The sequence below is a fragment of the Heptranchias perlo genome, chromosome 11, assembly GCF_035084215.1.
Source record: "Heptranchias perlo isolate sHepPer1 chromosome 11, sHepPer1.hap1, whole genome shotgun sequence".
NCBI classification, from domain to species: Eukaryota; Metazoa; Chordata; class Chondrichthyes; order Hexanchiformes; family Hexanchidae; genus Heptranchias; species Heptranchias perlo.
Genome location: NC_090335.1, coordinates 49,024,943 through 49,049,422, shown reverse-complemented (window position 1 = coordinate 49,049,422; position 24,480 = coordinate 49,024,943). Strand labels below are relative to the sequence as shown.

General features: G+C 41.1%; 2 protein-coding genes and 1 long non-coding RNA gene across 5 annotated transcripts in view; 2 read left to right on the top strand and 1 right to left on the bottom strand.

Moving 5' to 3' along the window:
* Positions 1-2,000, top strand: part of hao2 (hydroxyacid oxidase 2 (long chain)) — an 82,054-nt gene extending 80,054 nt beyond the window's left edge. For all 3 annotated transcript variants that reach the window (XM_067992968.1, XM_067992969.1, XM_067992967.1), the window contains exon 8: positions 1,867-2,000. In XM_067992968.1, the coding sequence (XP_067849069.1) occupies positions 1,867-1,922 (56 nt within the window). In that variant the 3' untranslated portion in view covers positions 1,923-2,000. The remainder of the gene's footprint in view (positions 1-1,866) is intronic.
* Positions 690-18,822, bottom strand: LOC137327302 (uncharacterized). The gene is made up of 3 exons (XR_010964419.1): positions 18,758-18,822; positions 16,546-16,651; positions 690-1,930 (listed from the first exon to the last, which is right to left on the bottom strand). It is a non-coding gene; the product is annotated as an uncharacterized lncRNA (long non-coding RNA).
* LOC137327300 (uncharacterized) overlaps positions 13,477-24,480 on the top strand; it is a 35,612-nt gene continuing 24,608 nt past the window's right edge. The window contains exons 1-5 of the mRNA XM_067992966.1: positions 13,477-13,559; positions 17,031-17,427; positions 19,895-20,125; positions 22,776-22,847; positions 24,417-24,476. Coding sequence (XP_067849067.1) covers positions 17,100-17,427; positions 19,895-20,125; positions 22,776-22,847; positions 24,417-24,476 — 691 coding nt within the window. The 5' untranslated portion in view covers positions 13,477-13,559; positions 17,031-17,099. The remainder of the gene's footprint in view (positions 13,560-17,030; positions 17,428-19,894; positions 20,126-22,775; positions 22,848-24,416; positions 24,477-24,480) is intronic.

Sequence of the window (24,480 nt, the reverse complement as noted above, 5' to 3'; positions counted from 1 at the left end):
GGCAGTAATTGGCCAGATTGGATTTGTCCTGCTTTTTGTTAACTGGACATACCTGGGCAATTTTCTACCTTGTCGGGTAGATGCCAGTGTTGTAGCTGTTCTGGAACAGTTTGGCAAGAGACGCGACTAGTTCTGGAGCACAAGTCTTCAGTACTACAGCCAGGATGTTGTCGGGGCCCATAGCCTTTGCTGTATCCAGTGCACTCAGCCATTTCTTGATATCATGTGGAATGTATCGAATTGGCTGAAGACTGGCTTCTGTGATGGTGGGGATACTGGGAGGAGGCCGAGACGGATCATCCACTCAGCACTTCTGGCTGAAGGTGGTTGCAAATGCTTCAGCCTTGTCTTTTGCACTCACTTGCTGGACTCTGCCATCATTAAGGATGGGGATGTTCACGGAGCCTCCTCCTCCCATTCATTTAAAGTTAGTATCCTGGATGTCATTGTAAATAAAAAAATGTAATTTTTTAAAATAAAAAGCCAAAGAAATAATTGAATTAAATTAAAGAGACAGAAGGGAGGAATAAGAAAAAGATATATATTTTTTTTTTTAATGACTAAAAACTATTAAAATAAGGAGTAATATGAGACTCCACATTTTTAAAATTTAATTATTAATTGTTTAGCAGTCATTAAGACTAACTGCGCCTTTAAAACTTAGTTTAGAGCTGGTATTTCTAAGTGTACTTGTTTGGTGGCGTAATTAGTTACTTTCCAGCTGGGCAGATGAGCAAGTTTGCGATTTTTCAATGATTTCTCTGATTGCAGCGTGCGATGGCCCTTTAATTCGAATATCAAATCGCTGGCAAACCAATAGGAGCAAGTTCCCGATTTCCACGTTTTAGTGTGCATGTGCAAACATGGAAACTTCCTCCTTCAATTCACCATTAAAAACAGGGAGGGCTGTTGAGCTCCTCTGTTATTTCGGGAGCAATTTCTGGCCCTAAACGTTGTATTTTCATTTTGATAACTGCTGGGAGCGAGTTGTATCAGTTTTCAACAGAGCCACTTTCCAATGGTAGAAATGTTCTATTTTGGAAGGTATGAGGGAAAAACTAATGCACAACATTTTCTTGTTTCCAGCAGTTTTTTGGTGACGCTGTATTGCTGAAAATTTGCTGAATTCTGAAAATTTGCTTTCACAAAGTCTCCATCGTATTATTGGCTCTGCAGTATAGCATTAATGGGGATCAGCTATGAATAAGGATTAAGCATAGTGGCTGGGGTTTTCAGCTTTGCACTTGCCAGCCCATAATTTTCCTGTCCATTATAATGGCTGCGGGGAAAGTTGCGTGCTGGCAAGCACAAAGCAGAAAACCCAACTAATTTGTATAAGTACGTGGAGGATATGTAATGTTTAATCTTCACTCATACCTTAGCCAGAAAAAAATAAAATATGGGTACACACAAGTATACCCTTGATTCCATGCTGCTAAAAATGAAGGTATTCTGTTGTCCCCAAAAGTGAAGAAGTGAGTATACTTAATGCAGTGTACCCTCTTGTATATTATGCCCATATGTGCAATCCTTCATGTATAGCCTGGTAAAATGTCTTGCAAGATTACCAATGATAATATAACTTTAATGCACAAAATTTGAAATGATTTGCAAAAACATGGCTTTAGACAACTGTCGTTTTTAAAATGCACTTCCTGACAGCAGTTGTGAGTCAGCAATGGTGTGACTTGTGGCAACCTTTTTCACTCAGAAAATTCTGCTCTTACTTCATCCAGAGGCTGTGTGATGACACATGGCTCTTACGGAAAGTAAACTTATTTCTTTATAATTGCATACTGTGTGGTGTCAACAATTTAATGCAACTGGGTTTTATCTAGTATCACCGATGTCCTGTCTCCAATGTAGGTTGCAGAAATGTCTCCGAGATCAACAGGAACCTCGTTCAGTTCTCCAAGCTTTAGAATGATTCCTGAAATGAAATTAAGTAGCACATCTGAGTATGGGGCACCATCATTGGAAGATCAATTTATCTGGAAAGAAAAGATCATTTTGGACAAATTTGGACATAATTGAAAAACACTGTAATCAAGGCAAATAAACAAATCAGAATATATTGAATGATTTTTATTTTGTAATACAATAACTGTTGAAGTATGCCTGTTTGAGAAATAGTTCGCTTTTTGTTGAGATGTATAAATGTTCTTTACCTGAACCCTTTAACTGTAGCATTTACACCACTGTTAAGCCCACGTGGCCTTTCTCTCTGCAAGCCCCTCTATCTCCCTCTCTTCCTTTTAAGATTTTCCTTAAAATGCATCTCTTTAACCAAGCTTTTGGTCATCTCTCTAACCTCCCCTTCTTTGGCTCAGCATCCATTTTCCTCATACCTCTATAAGGTGCTTTGAGACTTTTTTTGTGTTAAAGGTGCTATATAAATGCGAGTTATTGTTTTTGCTGGAACACAGCCATTGTGTGAAGCATAGATCCATTTCACAAGCTAAATCTTGCTCAAAGCTCAAATTAATGATGGGACCAGGTGGTTTGTTGTGCAAGTGAGACTTGATTATCATTACTCTTTCATGTCTATGACTTAAGTTTGAATCCAGTCCAGCTAGATGAGATGTAAAGTTCCTTTTGCTTGTGGAGGAATGAGTGGCAGAACAATATAATTTCACCTCTGAAATCCAATATTCAGCTTTTATGTGATTCCCTCAGACTTCTAAAGGACATGATTTAAGACATAACATTGGAACAAATACATCATATTTTAAAAATACCTGGCTATGCACTTGAAGTGCCATAACCTACAAGGCTACGGACCAAGTGCTTCTGTGAGAGTCAGCAATGAAACAATTCTTCTGATAATTGAGACTAAGTTGTAACATAAGCAAGAGATGCTGACAGAACCATAAACTTCGAGGGAAAAAGTTGGGCAGTTTATACATTTATTGTCTCCCTAAAATTGCATTACAGCCTGTAGGCACTCCCAAACTGTAATCATATATATAACCATGTTGCTCAGCTTTGTCAGTTGAGTTTGTAACCATTGCCAGCTACCACAACCATTATGAGCTCTGCAATTACCAAATGGTTTACATTGCATGACAGAAAGGAAAAGTGTAGTCTTTTCACAAGATAAGAAGGAACAGTTTTACTGAAAAGGGTATCTGGATATTCACAGTCCTGTATCTACTCCAACATTGTTGATACTTCCTTATAGAGCCATAATAGGGGCACTTATTTGAAATTAAAACTCTTCAGACAGCAATCCATAGTTATAATTCCTTCCATTTATTGGAAGTTACATAATCAGAGTACATAGAAACTAAATAACTAAGACTGGAAACAGTTTGTCGAGAGTAATCAGAATTTTTGAATGTTATGATGAACTGTGTTTTGGATTTATTAGATTTGAGTATATTGGATTTCACTGTGCAATTTTAGTTAAGTTTATGAGATATGGTGAGAACATAAGAAATAGGAGCAGGAGTAGGCCATACGGCCCCTCGAGCTTGCTCCGCCTTTCAATCAGATCATGGCTGATCTTCGACCTCAACTCTGCTTTCCCGCCTGATCCCCATATCCCTTGATTCCCCTAGAGTCCAAAAATCTATCCATCTCAGTCTTGAATATATTCAATGACTGAGCACCCACAGCCCTCTGGGATAGAGAATTCCAAAGATTCACAACCCTCTGAGTGAAGAAATTCCTCCTCATCTCTGTCTTAAATGGCCGACACCTTATCCTGCAACTATGCCCCCTAGTTCGAGACTCTCTAGCCAGGGGAAACAATCTCTGAGCATCTACCCTGTCAAGCCCCCTGATAATCTTATATGTTTCAATGAGATCAGTGAGGGTTGTTTTAAATCAAATTTGACATTAGGTTTAGCTGAGAATTTGAGTTGAGTTAGATACTGTGCACCTTCATACCTGGCAGACTGCAGTATTCTGAAAAGTAGCTTAAAGAACAACTTGCATTTCTATAGTGCTCCTTATGTAAGAAAAACGTCTCTGAGCAGTTTACAGAATAGAAGAAATGTAAGTACTGAGCAGGAAATAATAAAGGAAATAGAAAATTGACAGCGGTGATGGGGGAGGGGGGGGGCGTTCAGGGAAACACGGCCAAAGAGTGGGTAATTTGAGAAGGCTTTTGAAACCAGGGGGAAAGGTGACAAGGTGGAGTGATTTAGGGAGGGAGTTCCAAAGGGTAGGAGCATTGTGGCTGAAACAGTGGGCACTGATAGTAGAGTGGAGGGTCTGGGGAACAAGGAGTAGAGTAGTGATGGAGGAACACATCATGCAGTGACAGAGGGCTGGAGGTGATACATCACTGGGGTAGGGTGGAGTGAAGCCATGGTGGGATTTGAAAGCAAACCTGGGGATTTTGAGGGTCAATTCACTGGGGCAGAGGGAGCCAGTGGAGTTTGGGGAGGGCAGAGGTGATGGGAGTGCAGGATTTTGTAAAGAAAGAATGCAGGCTGCAGCATTCTCAATCCAGCTAAGTGGAGGAAGCCCCATGTTAATTAGTATGACAAAATGAATTGTCATTTGGAGAAGTCACAAATAACATGAAATATTTTATAACTTGTAGATGTCACATTTCAGATAAAGAATTATGCTGCTGTTGAATTACAATTATCCATAGATTTATTTCAATCATTTCTACATATATCTGAAATTCATTTGAGGATATCTCCAAATGATGTTTACTGCAATCACACAGACCAGGTTGCTGGTCAATTGAAATGACTTGTTTGGGATGAATCTGCTTTGCCACTGGAACGTTATCTTTTCGCTTAGAAATATCTTATAATTGGCCTATCATAAAAAAAAGTTTAATGATATATTTCAGATATTTTAGTGTATTGTGGGCCAAGAAATATTTCTAAAGAACATCAGTGCCACATGCTGGCCAAAAACAGTACTGCATGATCAAACATTCCCTGTAATAATGCAGACATGTTTTGGAATATTAAGTATTGTAACTATAATTATAATATGTCAGTTCTTGTGATTTTTGTTGTTGTTTTGATGAGGCAGAGGATATCATGTATGAAGATTATAATCTGATGATATATTACAAATCAATAGAGGAGGCATCAGGGGTTACACTCGTAACCCCTGCATGCACCATCTCCGGAGAGGGTAGGTAAGAGATTTACCCCTCTTATATGTAGGAAATTAGAGACCTAGCCAGATACAAAATGAAAAGGAACCAAAAAAATGTCAATGTAAGAGGGAGGGTTACCATTTTTTTGTTTTGTTGGTTGTCAGGATTTATTAAATTGATTTTTACAGCTTGCCATACCGGTATTATGAACTCACAACCTCTGGTTTGCTAGTTAAACACCATAACGACTACACTACTACTGTATACTCTTTCCATACACCAAAAGAGGAGACAGATTTCTATCAATTTTGCAGGTCAATTCTGCAGTAGTGAGGGTCCACTTGGAAGCTGAGCACATGGCCTCTAAACTAATGGAAAGTGCTCTAACCCAATGATACTGATACATCTCCCATTGGTGATCCTGTATTTGCATCTACCCATTTTCCCCTAACCAATATTTCAATCACTTCAACAAGATAACCTGTTCTAGACACCCTGCTGATCATATACACAGTAGAGAAGAGATTTTCATGAACTACTGCGACTATGGACGAGCCACTTATGAAATGTGACTGGTCAATATTCATAGAATCTTACAAAATTTACGGCACAGAAGGAGGCCATTCGGCCCATTGTGTCCACACGGCCCAAAATGAGCCACCCAGCCTAATCCCACTTTCAAGCACTTGGTCCGTAGCCTTGTAGGTTATGGCACTTCAACTGCATATCCAGGTACTTTTTAAATGTGATGAGGGTTTCTGCCTCCACCACTCTTTGGGTGAAATCATTTTTCTTTAACTCCCCTGTAATCCTTCTACCAATCATTTCAAATCTATGCCTCCAGGTTATTGACCTCTCTGCTAAGGGAAATAGGTCCTTCCTATCCACTCTATCTAGTCCCCTCATAATTTTATACACCTTAATTAAATCTCCCCTCAGCCTCCTCTGTTCCAAAGAAAACAACCTCAGCCTATCCAATCTTTCCTCATAGCTAAAATTCTCCAGTCCTGGCAATCTCCAGTCCTCATAAATCTCCTCTGTACCCTCTCTAGTGCAATTACATTCTTCCTGTATTGTGGTGACCAGAACTGTACGCAGTACTCAAGCTGTGGCCTAACCAGTGTTTTATACAGTTCAAGCATAACCTCCCTGCTCTTATATTCTATGCCTCAACTAATAAAGGAAAGTATTCCGTGATGCCTTCTTTGCCACCTTATCTACATTTCCCACTATCTTCAGGGATCTGTGGACATGCACTCCAAGGTCCCCTTGTTCTTCTACACCTCTCAATATCCTCCCATTTATTGTGTACTCCCTTGCCTTGTTTGACCTTCCCAAATGCATTACCTCACACTTCTCCGGATTGAATTCCATTTGCCACTTTTCTGCCCACCTGACCAGTCCATTGATATCTTCCTGCAGTCTACAGCTTTCCTCCTCACTATCAACCACACAGCCAATTTTTGTGTCATCTGCAAACTTCTTAATCATGCCCCCTACATTTAAGTCCAAATCATCGATATATGCCACAAAAAGCAAGGGACCTAGTACTGAGCCCTGCGGAATCCCACTGGAAACAGCCTTCTGGTCACAAAAACACCCGTCGACCATTACCCTTTGCTTCCTGCCTCTGAGCCAATTCTGGATCCAACTTGCCACTTTCCCTTAGATCCCATGGGCTTGTATTTTTTTGGCCAGTTTGCCTTGTGGGACCTTGTCAAAAGCTCTGCTAAAATCCATGTAGACTACATCAAACGCACTACCCTCATCGACCCTCTTTGTTACCACCTCAAAAAATTAAATCAGGTCAGTCGGACACGACCTTCCCTTAACAAATCCATGCTGACTGTCCTTGATTAATCTGTGCCTTTCTAAGTGACGGTTTATCCTGTCCCTCAGAATTGATTCCAATAACTTGCCCACCACCGAGGTTAGACTGACTGGCCTGTAATTACTTGGTCTATCCCTGTCTCCCTTTTTAAACAACGGTACGTTAGCAGTCCTTCAATCCTCCAGCACCATGCCTGTAACCAGGGAGAATTGGAAAATGGTGGTAAGAGCCTCCGCTATTTCCTCCCTTGCTTCTTTTAACAGCCTGGAATATATTTCATCCAGGCCTGGTGATCGATGTACTTTCAAAGATGCTAAACCTTTTGATATTTCCTCTCTCACCATGTTTATCCCAGCCAATATTTCACACTTCTTTAATTACAATGTCTGCATCATCCCCCTCTTTTGTGAAGACAGACACAAAGTATTCATTAAGATCCATACCCACATCGTCCACCTCCATACATAGGTAACCTTTTTGGTCTCTAATAGGCCTTACTCTTTCCTTCGTTATCCTCTTGCTTTTAATATATTTATAAAACATCTTTGGGTTATTAAGCTCAAAGCTAACAAGTCTCCTCCTTCCATAGGCCATATACAATCGATACCATCAGGGCTCTGCCCTACAAGCTTATTTCTGATGGCGTAGTAGTTGATACACTGCAATTAGAGACTCTGCATTCCTGAGATCTCTTACATCAGAACAATTATATCATATCTAATGCATTATTATTTAAGTAAATGTATCTCAACCAATCAACATAAACACAACAAAGAACATTCTAAGTTTTCACCCTTGCTGTTTGGACACAATGCTAGAAAATTGTAATAATTACAATATCTTAATAAGTGGAATAAATAATCAGTACAGTTCAAACACATCTGCTCCTCTATCCACACTGTTAAGATTTGATGCAAAATAAGAACAACAAACACTGAATACTACCACTAATTGTTGTATCTTTGGCTTTATCTTAGCTACTATGGCTCAATTTTGAAATGGTGGTGGGTTGGCAGCGGGGGGCGGTGGTGGTGAAGGTACGTGTGACACACAGGTGCGTCATTGGGAAACTCGGAAGTCGGCAGGTTGGAGCCAGCTTCCGAATCCACTCTGCATTTTTGCAATTTTCACAGCCCCCCCCCCCCCACCGCCCCAAACGCAACCACAATTTAAGTTTAAAATTGAGCCCTAAATTTGAAAGAGAGGGCAATTTCATGTACACAGAATTGCTTTACACTGCTGAAAAACCCCCCACTGCAGATAGTAATAGGCATACTGCAGGTTACAGGCCAGACCACCAGAGGGAGCTCTCCAGCACCCCTTCGCTTTCAATATTCATTACCTGCTACGTGCTTCGTGGAGTGAAGCAGGTTGAAGCAATAATTTACAAAAGCTGTTTTGTTAATATTGATTGCATAGCAATGACTATGTATACTTTTGTGTTCTTTATTATCCAGGTACACCAGGTCACACGTTTTGTTCATTTTGCCCAGATTCATTATAGCCTAGAGCTTGTTGCTGCCAATGTCAGCAGACGCATGCTTAACATGCCTGTATGGAATTTTTCTGTTGCTTTTTTAGGAGAGGCAATAAGCCACCTAAAATAACAGGTTAAAACCTGCATTAAAACAGCAGACAGAGAAATGTTAAGATGAACGTGTTAAGTGCTGATATCACTAATAATATTTACAATATAGTCCTGGATGATGGGTGTCAACTGAAAAACAGAAATGAAGGAACATTTAAACTGTTAAATCTATGTTGAACATAGAAAGTTTCTATGAATGATTGATCTGCATGTAATAAAATATTTCATGCAAAATAATTCCTCTAGAAAAACAAGAAAAACAGGATGTGCAGCAGTAGAGTAATTATTGCTCAATTCTCAATGTTACAAACCTGCATCCGTTTGCTCTGCATACAAATTTAGAGATTTTATTTTTAAACAATTGTACTCATTATTCATCAAATGTGTAACAGATTTACACACAGAGATTGAGCAGGTTCAGTAACACTGTTAAACCCCATTTCCCAAGTTCCAACCTCCACTGTCGTTCAAATTCAGCAGCACTCTACGAGGAAGACACTGTGCTTCTCATGCCTTTACAGATTAATTCAAATACCCTCTATGCCTGAATTCCCATGTTTCTCAATGCCTGACATTTGAATTTAGTTTCCTTTAAGAGTTTCTACCATTTCCAGACCGCCTGACATTGAACTCAGCAATCTTCAATCAGCAGATTGCTCACTGCCCGATATTTGAACTGAATGACACTCTGAGCAAGTTTCAGTTGTTCTCAGTTCCTTATTTAATTGAGCTTTTTGCTTCCTGACATTGAACTTCTTCCCCATTTATTGTTAAAATCACATGCCCAGTGTATGAACTATTTCCCAACGGTTAAAGAGAGTGCAGGTCAGAGAATCAACACTGCAGTCTTATGGTCCTATGCCTCGCCATACTCCCTTCAAGTACAGCTCCCTAGTGAGAGTGTTAAATTTACCTTATAAGTCAATTTCCACCTCCATATCAAGCGAGTTTTAATTTGGCTTTTTTAGACTGTCTCTACACATCATCTGAACTACTTACTTGCTCCCTCAATGCCAATTCCTTCTTCCTGTCCAGCATAGAATACGTAGGCCTCCAATTTAATCACTGCTTCCTTACCTTTACCTTCTTATAGAGTAGTAACATCCACACTTGTGGGTGGTCAATTGCAAATTTCAAAACTGGGATTGATAGATTTTTGTTAGGCATGGGTATTAGGGTTACAGAACCAAAGCAGGCAAATGGAGTTAAGATACAGATCAACCACGATCAAATTAAATGGCGGAACAAGCTTGAGGGGCTGAATGGACTACTTCTGTTCCTATATTCCTGTAAAAGGGCTTTACTACCTCTGAGAAATGGGAGCCTTATAGTCTTTATCTCCATATCTCACCGTGAGTATTGGTTTCCTTGTAGTACAACAAGGCACCATGAAAAGAGAGTAGTTCTTGACACGTGGAACATGTAAGACCTTTTTTTAGCACTCCCAAAACTTGTATTTCTAAAGAAAATTATTTTTGGGGGAAAAAGTTTTACTTAACCATGTTAAGTGTTGATAAGTAACTAATTAGGTGCAGATTTCAATGCAATGGCCCGGAATTTGCTCCAAAAATAACGGAGAACCAAACAACATTCATCATTGTTTAAGGGCAAATGGAAGAGCGACTTCTGGCGATGCACATGCGCAGTCAAATGCGGAAATCCAGAAGTTGCTACGAGATGCCCTGCTCCACCGAAAGCTGTGCGGGAAGGAGATCTCAACGGTTGGAATGAATGGACCAGCATGAAGTTGCTCTCCTGCCCAGCTGGAAACAAACTAATCTACACAGGAAAAGGTCCGCTCAGTTTTTTAGGTCTAAACTAACGTTTAACGGAGTGGTAAATCTTAATGATTGCCAAACAATCTCTCTAGGACTGAAAATTAACTTTTAAAAATGTGGAGTCTCATCCCTTTCAATTTTAATTGTTGTTGGATATTTTTTTTTAAATTAAATTTTATCTTTTTACTTTTTCTTTCTGCTTCTTCTATTTCTGTCTTTTAATTCAATATTTCTTACCCTCTCTTTATTTTGCTTTCTCTAACTGATTTTACATTGAATTTACTGTTGTATCTTTCACTTCCTTGTTCCGTGTCTGCGCGGCTTGTCAAGGATGCTTCAATCTGATTGGTTATGGGGACAGAGCGATCCTTTCCCCGCTTGCACAGCTCACAGATTCCCGGGAGAGGACGCTGCATTTTTTGCAGCTCACCATTAGAGGAAGTTCCCGCACTAAAGCCCGTGGATCGTTTGTGGGTAAGTTTAAATCTGATGAGCAGCGGGCGCCGTTCGTTCACCGCGCAGAGCAAATTCTGGGCCAGTGAATACAAAGGAGGCTCATTGTGTGTGCACGGCAGGTTTTGAGTCCTGTTCCTGCTGTGTGACTCACTGCCACTAGGAGGCAAAGCAATGTGGCGCAGCTGCAGCATATAAAAGGTTGCAGCTGTTTAAAGGTCCCAAAATATTTGAAATTCTGGAAGATTGAGACAGATCAGAAATCGCAGCAGTGGGAACAGATTTGGGGGTTCTGTATCACAAGAGACCATAGGTTCTCAGAAGCCTCAGTGGAAGTCCTTTTGGCTGAGATAAGGACACAGAGAGGCAGGCTCCTAGGAATATAGGAAAGGAATCCACAGAAGAAGATTATCCAGACTTTATGGAGGGCAGGAAAAGATTTAATGACCTCACCAGGTTGGCCAAGGTAAGTGAAGGCATGTGTTCCCTTGCAACACTGTTAGATGCATAACTCATCTCCATACCCATCATGCCCTCACTGTCTAAACAACACAATGAATGTTACAGTGAAATATTACAAAGCCCCTCAAATCCTGCACACACACACGCACACACACACACACTTACTTCCTATCGTGTCACTGTGCAATCTCCTAGTACCTGAGAACAAGGATGGTAGTGGAATACTCAAATAAGAGATGCTTGCTGCTATCCTGCACTGAACACATTATCTGCAGGGGATTAATGGATACACCTGGGTGAAGTTAAATGCAGTGCCTGGAAGGTGCTTTTTTCATTCTGTTCTCTCCTTACAAAGGAAAAAGTTGCCCCCTATCAGCGGGAACAAACAGCCACAGGGGGATGAATGATTACCGAGACCACTGACTGCTCACAAGGAAGAAGCTCTGCAATTACTTGGCCGACACACAGGAGAGACAGTGGGAGATAAAGAATTGGGAGGCAAGTTGTCAGGATCAGATTTGTAATGGTAGTAATGGTCTGCAGTACAATATACGAGGGGTATTCTCCCCTTTAAGGTGGAGTTCCAGTGAGGGGGGAGGGGGGAACTTCTGCTCACCTCTCTGTGCCCAAACCCAGTGGGAGCCCGTCAGGGCGACAGGTTGAACCCCGGTGAAGCCGCAATGAGGACACTGAGGCAGCACAGGAAGATGCAGTGATGGACCTTAAAGGGGTAGGGCCATTCTGAAGTTCAAAAACGAAGATTCACTGAAGGCCTCAGTGGAGACTGGGGCCTGCAACAGAAAGTCACTGGGAACGGAATGAAGGAAGAGGAGACCGGGGCAGCAGTCCCATCAGGGAAATCTCGGTTGGGGCGGTAAGGTGATCGTAGACTTCACTGCCTCATCGTCTCGCCATTTCTTACACAATCCTGCCTGAATTTGGACAGGATCATGAAGGAAAATTAGCGAATTGCCCTAAGATCTCTTTTTTCAGAGCTTATAGCCATTGTCAATCTTCATTCTCAGTGCTCCCCCTCCAAAAGGAGGAATCCATGGCCCAGATCTGCAACACAATGAAGTTTTCAAGGCAATGTAGATGATCCTGGAGCATGTGGCAGTCCAGGAGAGATCAGCAGCTGCACGGTCCCAAGAGGAAGGTTTAAGGAGAATAATGGCCTCTGGAATGGCAGCTATGACTACTTCTATTGCATCCCTTAAAGACATCCTTTACAGCATCATAGTTCATGGCTAAGCAGAATTAATTAGGACTATTTGGTCTGTTCTCTTGTTGGCCATGAGCCTAACTGAGACCAACACCAGTAGGCTTCCATATGTGGTAACTGAAGATGTTGTTGATTCTCAGTGTAATGACGCAGTGGTTCCCTTCGTGCAGTCCCCTGTGATGCCAGTACAAGAAGGAGCTTTGGAACAGAGCCAGACCATCCTTGCAAGTGGCAAGTGAGATGCAGCTGGAAATAGGTCCTTCAAGAACAACAGCTTCACTGAGACAAGTGTCATTTCAGACCTTGAAGGTTCCAACTAAAAAGACCCAATTATCCACCTCACAACCTCCTAATGCTTTGTGAGCACTACATAAAAGTAAGAGGCTTGGTTCACGAGCAAGCAAGGCATAAGGATTAATTAGATCTGATGCAAAAAATTAGAAATAGGAAGTTTTTTTGAATCAGTCAACTGGAAAATTGTCTGTTAATGGTTGTGCTTGTGCATTTTGAGCATGTGTGGTAAGTCCAGGTATCACATCAGGTCTGTATGCCCTGTGGGAAAGGGATGGGGAAGGGGAGATTTGAAGGAGTGAAAGAGGAGAGAGTGGAAGGGAAGGAGAGAGGAGATGGGAGGGGAAGGGGAGGGAAAGAGAGAGGTGAAAGGAGGAAATGGAGGTCGAGTGGAGGGGGGGGGGAGATGGTGGGAGGGAAGGAGGGAGGAAGCAAGCAAGAGGAACAGAGGGGAAAGGCAAAGAGAAGGAAAAGGGGAGGTAAGAGGAAGGAGAGGTAAGAGGAAGGGGATGAGAGACAGTAGACGGGGAAGAGAGAAGAGGGGCAGATAGTCTTTATGTGGAATGCAAATTTCTGAGTACCTTTGCATTTTGATTAGTCCCATGGAAGTACCAGCTGGGACTTGCGATATTGCACATTGTTTGGGATTCTGTATGCCAGTGTGTGAGTTCATAGGGGATTTTCCAAAAGGCACCAACGCCATTGGCTGAAACGGAAAGGCAGGGACAGGAGAAAAGGGAAATTGCTTCAAAGTGAAACTGTACCTGACTAGAAAAGCTCAGCAACCCTTTGGCTGTGGGTGAGGAGCGCAGAGGCTTCTGCGAGTTCTCTTTTCACTTTCGCAGTTGGACTTTTCTCTCTCAGTAAGTATCGCTTATAATCGTTTTTAAATCGAAATGTTAACTATTATCGGTTGCTGTTTCTTCCAAGTGTCGGCTGTTTGCAGCCAATTGTTTCGTATTGCTTAAAAAATAAGCCGCATATACTACAATTTAGGCAGATAAGAACAGTTACATATAAGAACAGCATTTATTAACGTAGAAAATATCTCAAGACGCTGTACTTAGCGGGAAAAAACACAGATACAAGGAATAAAGGAAGAGACGGTGATCCATGGAGTGAACGTTAGGAGAGGGGAGCAAAATTTGGTGCTAAAGATTTATAAACTGGTATTTATTTCTTAGAGTTGATGCCCCCCGACACACACACACCCACAGTATAAAGAGGATTTAATCCAAGGAAGCATTACTATAAATAATTGGATCATTCACCGGACAGACAGTTACTCACTGAGGACTCTGTCCTTCACCTAAACTAAAAGTGACATAAAGAGGCAAAACAATCACTAAAAATCCCGCAGGGAGAAAGGGGAAATGATTCTCAGAAATATGCAGAAACACATTCAAATTGTGGTCAGAGGAGCAAAGACGCTAGCTCAGTTGAAATTTTCGGGACTGAGAACATAGATTTTTGTTAGGCAAGGGTATGGGGGGATATGGAACAAAGGCGGGGGGAATGGAGTTGAGGTACAGATCAGCAATTATCCAATTAAATGACAGAATAGGCTGCAGGGGCTAAATGGCCTACTGTTCCTAAAAAAAAACCCTCATAGACACAGAGGCACACCCTCAACCAATGCCCATTGGACTCAGGGATTCCCTCAAATCCCCCATAGAATTGTGTGCGCCAATGGGCATGGTGTTGGGTACCATTTGGAAGAAATATGTATGCTTTCAATTTTACTCTCTGCACCCCTGTGCACCATTATGTGGTTGGGAATATTGTACCTGATTGGTAGCTACAATATATATTGATATATTCTGGGTGGCTATGAATTTGCCCCCCCTGATTAGAAGGAAGCTCTGTGTTCAGATGCATACATACATGAAGGGACCCTAGTTCCCGTCAGAAGATTTGAATGTATTGAGAATGCAGTTGGGAGCACCTGCACTCTCAACTTAACAAAAACATGGCTTAAGTTCATAAAGTGCCCTGGAAGTCCAAAGTGGACATGGGGAGAACCTAACGTGCTCGATACATGAGACCAGGTCGACTGGTAAATAAAAATGGGAAAGGGATGTAGAGAAATGCACAAATGTTAATGGCATATGTTAACCAATGTGTTGTAATGAAACCGTACACTATTTGGTGGACATGTCAATTAACATATCTAACAGGTCTATTTTTGATTCTTGGGATTTGGAATATTGTTTATTTCACAATTTGTATTTTCTGCTTAAAAATGTTAGTGAGTAATATTATTGCGTACTTATTTCTGGTTCAGCACAGGGAATTGTTTTGGGTCAGGATGTTTTGATTCACCGACGCAGATGATTTTGTTAAGCAGGAAACTCCCTATTGCCTATAACAATCTGCTACTATTTTATACTAACACCTTAATTAGAGACTAGTCTTTTATGTTGGACCTTTTTTAGATGAGGTGTTGAAAGTTGGATTATGCAGAATTCTGGTTTTTATCTGAACAATTTTAAAAGTTTTGTTTAATTCAGCAACATAAAGGGATATTTTCCTCTTCCCTGCACATTAAACTTAGTGTTTTCTCCAGCAACAAGAACCCACATTTATATAGCGCTTTTAAGGTAGAAAAGGTGACCCAAAGCAATTCACAGAAGCGTAACCAGATAAAAATGGATGCCAAGCCAAAGAAGAAGATATTAGGTTCTGTGACTTCTTTTTATTCATTCGTGGGATGTGGGCATCGCTGACAAGGCCAGCATTTATTGCCCATCCCTAAAAGCTTGGTCAAAGAAGTAGGTTTTAAGGAGGGTCTTAAAGGAGGAGGGGAGTATTGTAGCATGGGGTACAAACCTAGAGTTTGCCACTTTATGTTTCAGATGATGATGTGTATTACCTTATCCACAAGTGGTAACTTGCAGTTTTTGTGCATCTTAATAACAAAACCTGGTCCATTTGAAATAAGCTTTCAATCCATTTTGTTGTGTACTACAGTTTGTAGCTTTGCTAATCCTCTTCAGACTATTACTTCTGCAATTGTACTGATTGACTACTGTATAGCTACAATCACAATTGACCAAAACAAGCAAATACTACTGTGAAAATTACTTTAAAGATGCTCCAGAGTTAGATACATCTGGAAGTTGTTTTTTAATATGGTACCTGTGAAGTGGAGTTACGGGCCCATAATTTTGTTTTAAGGGAGGTTCTGGATTCTCCTAGGAACAGCCTGTACTTTTTCCCAGTATCTGTCCTCTTTAGGATGTGTAATGGTCTGATATATATGTTAGTTTGCAATACCACTGGATTGTGTTATGTCCATGAATGTTGATCACACCTCTTTCTGTTTATCATTGGTGATGACATTTGTAGAGCTGTTGTGGACTGGGGAAACCCGTAGGCTGAGTGGTTCCTTGATTGCAATAAAAGCTCCAATCTCTGCAACTACAATAGGCAGAGTAAAAGCTAAGAATAAAATGAATTAGTGGCTATTATTCATGTGCACACATGGACAGTGTGGTTGTTATTCAACAAGCTAAGTCCACTCCTATCTTCACCTGACATCACACCTCTAGCAGAGACTCAATGGATAGCATTTAGGAGTGGGAGTCCTGTCCCATCCTCAGTAATGGTGTACAGCACCCTAATGCAATACCCCTTTCTTCAAAAATCTTTGTTGTATGACAAAGAGGGAAAAATACCGAATCCGTTAACTGTACAGAACTTGGGTTTATATATTAGAAGCATCTCAAACTGATTTGCATATATTTAATTACTTTGAAGTGCTGTGAGTATTGCTACGCGCAAACACAGCAGCCACTTTGCGCACAGCAGATTCCCACAAAACAGCAATGAAATGAATGACCAGTTAACCTGTTTTCAACGATGTTGGTTGAAGTAGAGGTGTTGGCCAGGACACCAGGAGAACTTCCTGCTCCTCTTTGAATAGTGCTATGGGATCATTAATATTCTCTGGTCCCTACAATAAGTAGAAAGAGTTTGGTTAAACATCTTATCCGAAGGACGGTATCTCCAACAATGCAGCAATCACTCAGTACCGCATTGGCATGTCAACCTAGATGATGTGCCCAAAGCCTTTTGCTTTTTCTATTGTTTCCCCAGTCAGTTTAGATTCTCTAACTGTACAATAGAGATATATCACTTGCACAGGTTATATCCAAAGCCAAAGGTATCAATTACTATCCTCTTGTAAATTAAGTTAGCCATCCTAAGCTACTTAGTATTTAGTTGGTATTGCTAACTATATTGAAAATCAAACACTATTACTAACATTGTTTATATTGTATACGTTATTCCCTTACCTGATTGACTTATCATTCTATTTATTTTTCCTTTAGTTTATCAATCTGTTTCATAAAACAGATAATCGATTGCCTTGGTTTTGTGCTGTGACCAAGTTAAATAAAATGGATAGAGTCCTTAAAGCTGCAGGAAAAAAACTGGAGAAAATTGGAAAAGCAAACCTGGAAATGTTAATTAACAATGTGCAGCAAACAGGACTATTAGTGAATGATGCGTCACCTAGCGGTGACCATGGAACTGATGCTGCCGAGCTGCAAGGAAAAACCACAGGAAGAAAACTGGAGATAATTGGAAAGCATAAGCTGGAAAAATTAGTTAAAGACATTGTGGAGCAAACGAGAGAGAATGAACTGTTTAGTGATGATGAGATGCCAAACAGTGCCACTGAAAACACCTGCCAAAGTGAAGCTACTTCATCAGAAACAGCAGCCGGTGAGTATCATTCTCTACCCCCCCCCCACCCCATTGCATTCATATCAATTAAAATTCAACACTAATAGAAGGTGCTGAGAAATCCTGGAATTTAAACATTTCTCTGTTAATATTTGCGGTTTCTTCACTTGTGCAGATGGGAGTTCCTAAGAGGAATGAAATTAGATCAGAATGTTCATAGAACAACGAGGAAATCATTCTGAAACTACTGCTGTCAGCAGGTTTCACAAGTGTAAACAATATGGGCTAGAAATTGGGTCATGTAGCGCTCGTTTTTCAGGCGCAACGTGGCCTCCTAAGATCTCACTGCTGTATAAGGGAGGTCACGGAGGCAGTGTACGAGCTGCGCAACAGGTTCATCACATTCCCTCTTGACAGAGAGAAGCAAAACAAGTGAGCACAGGGGTTTGCTAGCATTGCAGGCTTCCCCATGGTGCAGGGTGCTGTTGACTGCATGCATATAGCTATGCCTGCTCCACATCTCAACTCGACCATCTTTATGAACAGAAAGGGGTTCTGCTCCCTCAATGTGCAGCTGGTGTGCGACCACACGCAGCGCATCATGCAGGTCAATGCCCGCTACCCTGGCAGCAGTCATGATGCCTTCATTATGCGGCAGTCCAATGTCCCAAATATCTTTGCACTGGCTCGGCAAGTCAGAGCTGGCCACTGGGTGACAAGGGCAGTCCCCTCTTGAGGTGGATCGTGATTCCGGTCAGGCACGCACGCACACATGCAGGTCATGGATAAAACGAGAGCCATGCGGCCACACGAAACGTTGTCGAGCACACCGTAGGCCTCCTAAAGCAACTTTTCCGCTGCAGCCGCTCAACGGTGCGGGCGGCATTGGCTGCATGTGGAAATCATGGAAATAAGGCTGCAGCACGAATTTCGTGTGTTGCCTGCATCGGTAACTCTGGGCGCAGGTTAATCGCGCACCGCGACCCCTAGGCCCGGTATCGGGCCTTATCCAATTTAACCCCTATGTTTCCCATATGTCAGAGTACATGGGCACATCTATTATAATAACTGACTTGAAACAATATTTGTTGAACGATTTGAATCCTTTTTCTTTAGGGAGAGATTGTAAATTCATAAACTGGAATAAATCTTTATAAGAAGTAATAGTTGTTAGTTGTTATCACACTGTTTTTCTTAATTAAATAAATTATGCATTATTGTTGCCCAAGTTTTTTTTAACTGAGTATCCACTGGAGTGCTAACTCACAGCACATTCCAGCAACATATTTTGGCTTTTCAAACTCCTTTTTTTTGATATAATATGATGTTACTACCAGGAAACTGAGACACATTGTTGTGTAACTCTGACCTGAAAGCAATTGATGCTGCCATTGTTGCCAGTAATATCTGCAGGGGTTTTCCCGATCTGCTGCAATTTCGGCGGGGGATGGGTGGAAACCCCGAAGAAACAGAGTAGTTGGCCGATTACCCCATTTCTCCAGGATTCCCGCCGCAATTCTGGCAGGAGATCGGGGAATCCTCCCTCCCCGAGGAAATTCCACCCTAGGTATCTGAAACGAAAACACAGAGGGTTGTGAATCTTTGGAATTCTCTATCCCAGAGGGCTGTGGATGCTCAGTGGTTGAGTATATTCAGTACTGAGATTGATGGATATTTGGACACTGATGGAGTCAAGGGATATGGTGAGTAAGTGGAGTTGAGGTGGAAGATCAGTCATGATCTTATTGAATGGCGGAGCATGCTCGAGGGGTTGTATGGCCTACTCCTACTTCTTATGTTCTTACGTAAAACTGTTCCAATCCCCAGGATTACATCACTCAATAGCAAAAATTGCATTAACATTGCAGCCTGACTACCTGCAATCCTAATTCTAGATGGTACTCTGGCAACGTTAGGGAGGGAGCAGGATAGTTTTGGCAAGAAGCCCGGTCAATTTTGAGAGCCAGGCCCTTTTAGCATCAGGACGGCGGGCTGCGGGCGAAGATTGAACTCCCCGAATCAGCCTGCCGACAATATCAGACTGGCATCCAGGCTCGAAGAAGCTAGGTCCATGAAGGGGGATTTGATCACTGGAGTTGGGGGGTGGGGGTGGGGGGGGAAGCCGGGGTGGCAGTGGCCCAGGCTGGTTTTGTGGAGCCTGGAGGAGCACTCCTACTCCTACGGGCCCTATAAAAATAAAAAGTTATGTCTTACCTCTTCAGTCAGATCTGCCAGCTGATACTGGTCAGAGGGTGCACGGTGCACTACCTGGTCAGTCGGAAATTGGCAATCAGGGTCATATGTACTAATGCACTACCAGCCCATTTTAGCCGGGTGAGAGATCTGAAAATTTAGCCCGATTATATCCCAATGTGTGTCACACGTCCAATTATTGCTTCTTCAGACACAATGTATGGCATTTCCTTCTTCAGAGTGTTCAGTGACATCAACGGCTCTTATTTGTTGTTTACTCAGTCTGACGCAAGTTATTATTTATTATTGGCAGAAACTCAAAACGAGGAAATGATGGATGAAATCAAAATAAAGCTTCAAAATGTATTCCAGCAAGAAAAAGTACCATTTTATGTCAGGACATTGTCTGTTTGCGGCTACAGGAGTGCTGGGAAAACAACTTTACTGCGGAAGTTACTGAATGAATCATTTCGGGAGGATGAGCCTATTACAGACGGAATACGGATTGGACAGATAGATATTAAAAACTGGGAAAAAAAGATAGGTAAATATATATTCAGTTAGAGTCTGTGGTAGATTTGAATTCTTACACTAATCAAACTGAACCAGGCTGGTGGACAGCATGTTGCAATACAAACATTTGATAAATAATCCAATAGTTATAATACTGAGGAGCAAAGCAGTGAGGCAGAAACCGATGTATTTAGGTTTGTATGTGAAAAGGCCAGGCAGTCAGAACATTACAATAGATTAACTAAAGGGATATGGTGTAAAGATTGAACGTAATATAAGAAACTGAAGCACAACTAGGCATATTATGTAATAGCAAAAAGGAAACACCAAAACATTAATCCAGTCTACAAATATGATCCAAATGTTTTCCCACTCTTAATTTGTGTTATTCCCTATAGAAGGGGTGGCCATGGTCTCCTTGGTGCTGTGGAGCTCAGTCTGGTAGTCATGCAGCAGTACATATTGTGGACACGTGTGAACATAGGAAAATGGCAAACAGGAAAAGACCCATTGGTCCATCTAGCCAGTCCCATATAGTTTGAATGCCCTATGCACCAGGATACAGACACTCCCCATCCACCCAAAGCCATGTAATAACCTGGGAGAGGTGAAAAACCAGATAAAATCCCAGGCAAAGAAACATAGAATCATGCAGCTTAGGAGGTGGCCATTCATTCCATCGTGCCCATGCTGGCTCTTCGAAAGAGCTTTACAATTAGTCCCACTCCCCTGCTCTTTCCTCGTGGCCCTATAATTTTTTCCCTTTCAAATATATATCCAATTCCCTTTTCAAAGTTACTATTGAATCTGCTTCTACCAACCTTACAGGCAGTGCATTCCAGATCATAACAACTTGTGTGTAAAAAAATTTTCCTTATCTCTCCTGGTTCTTTTGCCAATTATCTTAAATCTATGTCCTCTGGTTACTGACGCTCCTGTCAGTGGAAACAGTTTATCCTTATTTAAAAGCAAAATACTGCAGATGCTGGAAATCTGAAATAAAAACAGAAAATGCTGGAAAAGCTCAGCAAGTCAGGCAGCATCTGTGGAGAAAGAAACAGAGTTAACATTTCAGGTCAGAATCCTTACTTACTCTATCAAAACCCCTCATAATTTTGAATGCCTCTATTAAATCTCCCCTTAACCTTCTCTGCTCCAAGGAGAACAATCCCAGCTTCTCCAGTCTCTCCACATAACTGAAGTCCCTCATCAGTTAGGGAATAAAATCTGGAAAATTCCTCGCTGACCCCTTTAGGAGTTCGAAACTAGTCCAGGCGATCACATTGACCCTGATTCATATTACAGGGTATCTACTTCTTGAACAAGGTGATCTGCACCCCAGCTAGAAACAGGTTACAGCTCTCTCGAAGGAAGACAGCAAATAAGCATTCACCACAATTGGCGGTAACCTGTTCCACAGGTCTACCATTCTATGGAAAAAAAAGTATTGCCTAACATCCATCCTGGTTCTGCCCTTATGTAACTTGTAAGTGTGACCCCTGATCCTCCCTGACCCATCCAGTTGAAATAATTGGAACACATGAACACAATCTAGTCCCATATCTTCCATAGACGCCCCCAAACTGTCCTCTGATTCGAAGTCATCAAACTAAATTTGTAGGCAGCATTTGGACTCTGAACCCCTGGGCTCAGCAGCAGTTGGAGCTTTTGAACTGATCCTCTTCTCCAAATCCATCCTGCAATCCACTAAATGCCTGTCTCCTAAAGAACATATATCTGAGCTAGTGCTTGCCAGCATAAAAGCATGTAATACAGGGTCTAATGAGATGCTCAGTTGAGGATGGTTATTGGGCTCATAATTGTCATAACAGACAAATTTCTCACAGTTATTTATGGTTGCATACTCTTTTCTTGTGGTGACACCATGCACTGCTCTCCCCTTTTTTGTGGTGTCTTTATGGACAAGATTTTTCTCTTTGGCAGCAGTGCCATTATAAGTGTGATGGAACATGACTTCCTCCCACCCGACTGTTGTGCTGTTGACCCTGGTAAAGTTTCTGAGTCAGGGAAACACTATAATAGTAAACCAGACCCCTGAATTACTTAGTGCAACAGAGTGAGAGAATTATTGTTTGAAAGAGTTGTTAACTGTATCTACACATGTTAATTGAACTCTCTTGCAACTGTTGATCCCATTAATGCCTCCAAACCAATTCCCCAAATAACGTTATTGGCACTTTCTCTTTACATACAAGTATTTTAAAAATAGGGAGCAAATGTTGGTCAAATTAAATATAATTCTTCTCAACTGTTTCAACAGATCTTCAAACTTGAAGTAAAAACAAAAAACGCTGCAAAACAGAGCAGGTCAGTCAGTATTTGTAAAAAGAACAGAGAAGTTAATGTTTGGGCGTAGACCCTTCCCGATGGCCTTACACTTGAAACATTTACCCATCCTTTCTCTTTACAGATACTGACTGACCTGCTGTGTTTCTCTTTTCCCTTCTTTAAATTTACTAATTTCATGTAATTTTGTTCTATTTCAAGCAGTATTTTGTTTCCTGCTCCTTCGTTCAGGTGTAAATGCACCAAATGTCTGAATTTGGGAATTTTTTGAATGAGCAACCACTAATTCAAAATTGAGGTGATCTGGCAATATAATCTTCTAAATATGTAATTAATTATTTTCAAAGCTCATCTCTTTCTTCTTTCATGTCTAGACAATCCAAGTGATGATTTAACGACTGCAATTGCATCCTGTGTTTTAAATTCTGGTGAACAACCACTTGAAGGTAAGTAAGTACTCTTGATCATTTTTCATTTAAGTATAATGAAGTGTGAAGAGATTTTTTAATAATAAATTCTGGTACTGATTATGTCATTAAAACATTTTTCTTGAAGCATATTAAACCTGAATTACATTCTAAGTTGTTTGCAACTGTTACATATCCTGATCTTCACCAATTTCCTGTATGTTTTAAACCATCCAGCTCTCTCTAGTTTACCCAGTGTTGCTTAAGAAGTTATTAGGATAGGAGTTAAAACTTGAATTTCTTTTTGAATGACACCCAGTATCATTATCAAATGTACAGGTCACTCTCACATCATACACCCAAGTAATGATAAAACTGAGCAGAAGCTGCTAATAACAATAATACGAAACCCAGTTACCCATTTGAAGATAAGTTCCAAACCTTGCTATATCCCAAAAGAACATTCTCAGTATATAACTGAAGTTGTAATACTGTTCAATCCTTACTGCCCCAAACATGGCACAGATTGCTTCAGCCTTTAACATTAATAATCACTGAGGAAGTTTAATTGGCAAACGATGAATGTGATGATTGGTACCTGTTGCACTGGTGCACATTAGGTGCTGGATCCCTATAATATTGGACCCAGAGGCTTGAGGCCTACCATGCAGAAAGTTCAGAAGAGAACTGAAAGAGGAACTAAGAGGGGCAAAAAGAGTATAAGAATAGATTATCGGGTACCATAAAAGGGAACCCAAAAGTCTTTTATAAACATATAAATAGTATTCAAAGGAAGGATGGGGCTAACTAGGGACCAAAAAGGAGATCTTCTCATGGAGGTAGAGGGCATGGTTGACATACTAAATGAGTACTTTGCATCTGTCTTCACTAAAGAAGAGGATGCTGCTAATGTCATAGTAAAGGCAGAGGTAATAGAGAAATTGGAAAGGATAAAAATAGATAAAGAGGAGGTACTTAAAAGGCTGGCAGGAATCAACGTAGAAAAGTCACCCTTTCCAGATGGGATGCATCCTAGGTTGCTGAGGGAAGTAAGGATGGAGACAGCGGGGGATCTGGTCACAATAAGGACTTTCAAAAGGCATTTGATAAAGTTCCACAAAATAGACTTTTTAGCAAAATTGGAGCCAATGAGATTAAAGAAGCAGTGGCAGCATGGATACGAAATTGTCTAGGAGACGTAAAGCAGAGAGCAGTGGTGAACTGGAGGGAAGTATACAATGGTGCCCCCCAAAGGTTGGTATTATGACCACTGCTCTTTTTGATATATATTAATGACCTGGATGTGGGTATAGAGGGTATAATTTCAAACTTTGCAGATGACACAAAACTCGGAAATGTAGTAAACAGTGAGGAGGATAATAACAGATTCAGGAGAACATAGACAGACTGGTGAAATGGGCAGACACATAGACGAAAACATTGGCCCATTGTCAAAGAAAAAAGTCTGACTACAAGTTTGAATGAGATCTGCTTTTTTGTCCATATGCACTCAAGCATACAGAACCATCATAGACTTTGGGACAGATGGTATGAAAACAAAAAAAGTATAATGTACTCATGAGTCACAAACTATTTCTTAACTTCTAGGAACACTTACAGAGCAAAGTGACACTGGTTCAGGAGAAGAACAAAGAGGCATCAATGAAGGTAT